Genomic DNA, 6858 nt, shown 5'->3' with positions numbered 1-6858 from the left:
CCAAAAAACAAAAACATTATGCATCGGTTATTTGCAACTTAAATATTGTTGTTAGATACTAGTTAATTAGACTTGATTTTGTTCCTTTTTTTGGAGTGAAATTCTTTAATTAGAAGTTGATGGTGACAACGATTAATGCCACCAAATGCAACGTGATGACATTGTACATGTGTCCTTAAATTAGAATATAGACAGAATAGAATAGAATTTAATTAATTAAACAAGAGTAAACATCTGGTATCTCTTTAACTATGATCAAATCTTATTACTTTTTAGCGTACTTTTGTCGTTCTTTTTAGCTGACGAGACACTTTTTGTCAACCTTTTTAGCGGACATGACACCTCTAACGTGGGCCTCATTTTATGTAATAAAAGTGACATATCAGCACGAAAGGGTGACAAAAATAAGCTAAAATTGAGTTCAGGGATAATAGAATCTCTATGGAGAATCCGACATTAGTGTGTCAACATTTCTCAAAGTCTGAGCAACATAGTTCTACAGCACCTTAGAACAATTCAAAAGGCTGTTACATGCTGCGGCAGAAAGACAGTTAAGTTCTCAGTCAGGTCAGCATGCAGAGATTTAAAGACAGACGAAGTCAACAAACTAATAGAAGTGAATACAACTTCTCATAACAGCCGAGATATGAAGTGCTCAAGAAACGTTTGACTGGAAAGGCTCAAATCAACCATAATACGACCAATCATTTACGAAGACGATCCATGGAGTAATCGACAAATACAAAAGAAAATAGAAATCAATAGGAAAAAATAGCCGTCTCCTCGACAAACTGTTGCCATCTATGTTCGGAATCACCGGGCTAATCCAAATGTGATAACTGTAGAAAAAAAAACACAATATGATTGAGGGAAAAAAAAGAGCCTTCGTTGTCCTTTCCAAAGTTAAAAATATGAATTAGTAGGAATACATGCATATGCCACAACAACGTTAGCTGGCCTTTTCATCCTGCATCTTTTCATGAATTGCCTTGTAGCACTTGAGACTGCAAAGAGGAACGTTATGTCTTGGAATCACGGTACTTGTACGTGTTCTCACAGGAAGGACCAGAACATTTCTCACGAGGGGGAGGATAACTGGAGTATAGCGACAAAAGCACAAACAGTAAGTACTACCGAAATGCTCTATACTGGAAAATGAGGACGAAAGAGAAGTAATGACAACCCTTACCTGCAAGGTTTGGAGTCGAAAATACTTGGCAAACCAATATCATGAGAAATTGTCACAGTAGTTCCAGAAGGGCCGATAACCGTTCTGATAGTGTTTGGTGGAAGATCTTTCGCAGCCTTCTGTTAGATACAACTATTAATTGAACATCAGCTTGATAGCATTAACGAAATTGCAGCTTAGCGACAAATGTGATACCTGTGCTAACTCTTCCTGCTCCGTCTTTAGTTTCTCTTCTCGCTTCTTCCTGCTGGAATCTTGACCTAGTATTTTTCTAATAGCCTCGGCCTGCAAAAATTAAACATGTTATGCTCATTTCAGCATCATTAAAAAAAGCGCGACACATCATAAGCAAGAACCAAAACAAGGGCAAACCTCTGATTCCCAAGCTGCCTTCTCATGTTGCATTCGACGTTTCTGATTAGCCTTTGCTCTTTTCAGTTGCAGCTCAACTTCTGAGAGCTTTTGCTTTTGTTCTGTCAAAATAGAAGGGATGACAAGATAAATTTTGTACTATCGAGGAAAGGGACAACACTGCAAGATATGAGTAAACACAAAACGTTCTCACTTTGAGGCGGTGCTGGAGGTAAACCGCTGGGAAACTCAATCAGATCCACAGAAGAAGTAGAGGAATCCCTTTTTAACAAAAGAGCCCGTTGTCGTGTTGTGAGACCTATTTCTCGCTTTGTTTCAACTGGTGTTTCAGACGACTCCTTCAGTTGTTTCTCCTTCTTCTTTGATCGACTGGCCTCTCCATCAGACAATAGTTCTTTCTTCTCATAATCACTATACTCAGAATCTTGACTTGATATTCTCTTCGCTTCTTTGCTTGAGAGAAGAGCCGGTTGTCGTTTTGTGAGTGCTACTTCGCTCTTTGTTTCTACTGGTGTCTCAGTCGACTCCATCTTCTTAGACCGCTTGGCCTCTCCATCAGACAATAGTTCTTTCTTCTCATGATCAGTATACGTAGAAACTTGACTTGATGTTCTCTTCACTTCTTTGCCTGACGGAAGAGCCCGTTGTCGTTTTGTATGACCTACTTCGCTCTTTGTTTCAACTGGTGTCTCAGACGACTCCTTCATTTGTTTATCCTTCTTCTTCATCTGCTTGACCTCTACATTAGATAATATTTCTTTCTTTTCATTATCAGTATGCTCAGAACCTTGACTTGATATTTTTTTCACTTCTTTGCCTGTCAGAAGAGCCTGTTGTTGTTTTGTGCGACCTACTTCGCTCTTTGTTTCAACTGGAGTCTCAGACAACTCTTCAGTTGTTTATCCTTCTTCTTCGTCTGCTTAGCCTCTCCATCAGATAATATTTCTTTCTTTTCATTATCAGTACGCTCAGAACCTTGACTTGATATTCTCTTAACTTCTTTGCCTGACAGACGAGCCCGTTGTTGTGTTGTATGACCTATTTCACTCTTTGTTTCAACTGGTGTCTCAGACGACGACTTCATTTGTTTATCCTTCTTCTTCGTCTGCTTGGCCTCTCCATCAGATAATATTTCTTTCTTTTCATTATCAGTACGCTCAGAACCTTGAATTGATATTCTCTTTAACTTCTTCCCTGACCTTGCAACATCTTCCAACATTTCAGACTTATCGACCTTCAAATCCCCGGTAGTTGATTCTTCCCCAAGTTAAGCTTCTCCGAGTTGTGCATTCGCTCATCGTCCTCATCCTCATCAAGCCAATCCAAAATAAGCCTCCTTGTCACCTTCTGGCTCTTGCGCTTTTTAGGTGGCCTGTCTCCTTGTTTTATAAACACATTCTACGTTGGCATCTTCTCTTTATTGCTCTGGCAACCACCAAAAGTGTTCGATCCACTTTTCTTATCTGCAAGAGGAGCGTCTTCACTTGGATTGTCCTGAAGTCCAGAGAGAATGGTGGTTAAATTGAAAGATTAGCATTATTAAGCGATAATTTATTGTCGCGTAAATGATAAAGATTTATTAGCCATGCACATAGATAAATGAACAGCAGAATAATCACAGTTTGCGTATTTAGCAAAATTGCAATGACTAACTTTTCTTGCTCACTAATTTGGAAGGGAAGTAGCGAATATCCAAATTAGCAAACAAAATGAATGCTTCTCAGGCACATTCGTTACTCAACCCCTGAGAATAACCAAATTTAGATGTTGCTAGGTGTTCTATTTTCGAAAGTTCGGATGCTAAACGGAACTAGTACACCCTCCCTCCATGTCTTGTCCATTTATGACTCGACACACCCCATACTTATGAAATAATTAATCAAGATTTGAGTGGATGTAGAGAATCCAAAATATTACCTTGAGCTTGCTACAAACTTGGGGAGTGAGATTCTGCCGAGGCCGAGAGGAATCAGAAGATTGTGCACTTTTAGAAGATCCATCAGAACTGTTTTTGGTTTGAATGATGCATGTCGCACCACCAACTTTCAGTTTTATCCTTTTCACCTTGGTATCATTAGCTACACCATCCCCAGCAGACACACCATGCCTGGGATTCGTATCATCTCCTTGATGTGCATTTTTATATGCCACGCTATATCCCTGAGCCTGTTAGCAGAAGAATTGAGGTTGTCGTGGATTCTCCCTTCAGCATTAGCATCATCGGTATGCTCATTGCTAGAAACCCTACGGTCTTTATCTGAAAGTGATTCAGGAAATATCCCATTCTCGTCGCCGCAGTGTGGGGCTTCTTTTCTTTGTAACATAAGTAATGAGCCCTTCTTCACGATTACCACCGCCATCCATGATGTATAAGAAGAACCTGCACCATCACAAGCAAATGTGTACCAATTAGATTGCTAGAAGTCCACGGTACAAAGATAGAGCTAGATGAACTTGGAAACTGCTACAACAACTTTAAACTACAAGCACGCGAAGAGAACTTTTATAAGACCGTTGTGGAAATCATTTCTAACAGAAAATCGTGACGAGAAAACAAATGTTCAGCAAAAAATTTTGAAGAAAAAGCTACCAAAAAAGATTGAAAATCCCGGATTTAGCAACAAAAAACAGCTCCACACCTCATATGGAAATCCAAGATGAAAATGTATCATCATTAAATTGAAATGATCATCGGAATGGCAATGAAATTTTAGACAAAACAAGTAGATAAAACCCCCCAAATGAATCTAAGAAAAACACACCTTGTCTAGCTGCAAGTGCAATCCTCGGGAGCTTGTTACAAAATGGGACATCAATTGAGTTAAACAAAACAAAATGACGATCAAACGAATCTTGAAAAAGAAAAGAGATGAAAACTGAAAGCCTCTATGGAGGCGGCGGAAAAGGGATGGTTTTTTTTGGTATGCAGTAGGTTTAGAGAAGTGTTAAGGGGAAATGAATGCTGCTAGATTTGATATAAAGACAACTGAGATTCATGTAATCTCTTTCATTTTGAATTTTTTTTTTCAAATGTGATCTGTTTACTTCTTGTATTGAATGCACCTTTAGCCAAACTATAATTGGCTTTACTCGCCGCTTTACTAATCTTCTCCTTTTTTTCATCTCCTTAATCATCTCCATCTCTTCCATTTTAACTTCTTCGTTCTTCTTTCTACACAGTGTTTTGGACTCATGCAAAAAGTTCATGAGAACAAACAGGACAAATGCCAACAGTTGAGCTATGACTACATTGATAGTATTGTTTTAATGCAAAGCATAATTTATCCTCGAGTCTATCGGAAACAATATATAGTCTTTAAAGTAGGTTGGATTCGCGTGTATTTCTAAGTTCTTCAAATTTCATTTTGCGAGATTATACTGAATAGATACTACAATGTTTATGTTATTTTCATGCTATATATCTATAGAGTTGATGAAATGAAATGAATAACTGCACTTAGAAATGGTAATGATTTGAGAAACAAGTGATTTGTTTGATTTATTAAGTGAGTTGCTAATAGAATGTAATATAAGATGTTGCAATTTTTATGATATTTCCAGTTACAAATCTACAACCTCTCGTTTCACTATAGTGCCTTGATTTTCTGTGAAACTGATTTTTCATGTTATATTTTACGTTTCTATAACGGCATTAATTCTACCTATAACAATAGTGACGTCATGGTACATTCTTTTTAAAATTACCTATCTATAACAACATTCTCAAATATTATGTAATATTAATATTTTATAAGAAAATATATCATATACTTCATAAAATTAAATATTAAAATATTTAGAGATAAGACACAAGTACCCCCAAACTATATCTGAAGTTGCTCTGACACACCTAAACTTATGAGGAGCCTATTACCCTAAACTCATTTTTTCTGTATTTTTATACTCCATTTTACTAACATGGTTGCCAAATAGCAGAATATTATCATTCTCCTTTTGTGTTGATTTGACAGCCATGTCAGCACAAAAGGAGCACAAAAATAAATAAAAAAAAGTTTAGGGTTTACTAGGACCTCTGTAAAGTTTAAGTGTGTCTGTAATACCCGTAAGATCCTAGCTCAATGCAGCTCACGATTGCATGTTAAAAAGGGCGGGGGTGGGAGGCACAAGGACTTGGAAATTTTACTAAGTGTTGGGACTTAGTCTTTTTCAAAGCCCCTAAACTTTGATGATTTTATTTTTGATCTTCCCAAGCTCAAAACGTCGATTTTTAAGTTGATTCATGATCAGGGTAGTTCAAAGTACATCTCGGATGAGTTTCAAAATTTTTGGACAATCGTACGGGCATGTTTGAGAATCCAAAATAGTAGCAGCGCCGGGATGAGCCCGCGACGCCCCCTCCACTGCACTGCACTGGAGCCTGCGACGCGCCCTCCCTTACCAGTCCAACTTTTTGTTCCTCATTAATTAAGGGCATTTGGGTTATTTCTCTTCACCCAATTAATCCATAACACGAGATTTAACCCCCAAAGGGCACTATTTACTCTTTCATCACAAATTCTTTTAAAAGAAGCCTCTCTTTCCTTAAGAACCAACCCTAACCCATTTTCAAGCAAGAAATTCAAGATTCAAACTTCAAGAAATTTTCAAAAATCTTCACGAATTCATCTAGTGAGATATGCGTGATGTTCATCCATTGGTTTCTTTCACCTATGGAGTCCGAAAATTCCCTATTGGTTTTAAATTATGAGTTTCCATGTTTAAGTTGAAATATCTCCATAAACCTCTTGTTAATTTAGTTACAAGTTATGTTTATGAGTGTTTTCAAGAGGAATGAACCATTACATGTTTTGCATGTTGAAAGTTTCATGTTGAATCCCTAAGTTATGATTTTTAGCCTTGTGACTATGTTATTCTCGCATGTTTTACTCATTCCCATGCTTAAGTTCACGACTCTTATGTGTTTTATGGAATGTCTAAGTGTTGGATTTTGAACAATGATCCTCTACTATGATTTTAAAACTTTTTATAACATTATTGTTAATTCATTCAGTGCTAGTGGGTTATGAACACCCGATACCTATGTGAATTACATAAATTCAGCTTTTCAAGTATTCAGTCAGTTACTCCATGAATCTTATCAGTATACTCAAATATTCATATTCATGATGAGTAATATTAGTTAAGTAATAACATTCAGTTGAGCTTAGTTCAGTTCAGTATTAGTGTCAGTTCAGTTGGGAGTAGGATTTAGCACCGAGCGAGCCTAGGGATGGGGGATCACCTGCCAGTAGAGGGTGTGACCCTTAGTAGCAATCTCCGAGTTTTAGAACTACGTA

The 6858-nt window shown here is 37.5% G+C and overlaps 1 protein-coding gene across 1 annotated transcript; it reads right to left on the bottom strand.

Annotated features, from left to right (window-relative positions):
- Positions 1-797: 797 nt before the first annotated feature.
- LOC107846327 (INO80 complex subunit B-like) lies at positions 798-2289 on the bottom strand. Its single transcript, XM_047400226.1, is given in 6 exon segments — positions 798-1021; positions 1023-1095; positions 1190-1308; positions 1385-1474; positions 1562-1662; positions 1755-2289. Coding segments are annotated over 6 exon segments (990 nt in total). The 3' UTR covers positions 798-949.
- Positions 2290-6858: the final 4569 nt, after the last annotated feature.

Source organism: Capsicum annuum, chromosome 11 (genome assembly GCF_002878395.1).
Source record: "Capsicum annuum cultivar UCD-10X-F1 chromosome 11, UCD10Xv1.1, whole genome shotgun sequence".
NCBI classification, from domain to species: Eukaryota; Viridiplantae; Streptophyta; class Magnoliopsida; order Solanales; family Solanaceae; genus Capsicum; species Capsicum annuum.
This window is presented reverse-complemented; position numbering and strand designations above follow the sequence as displayed.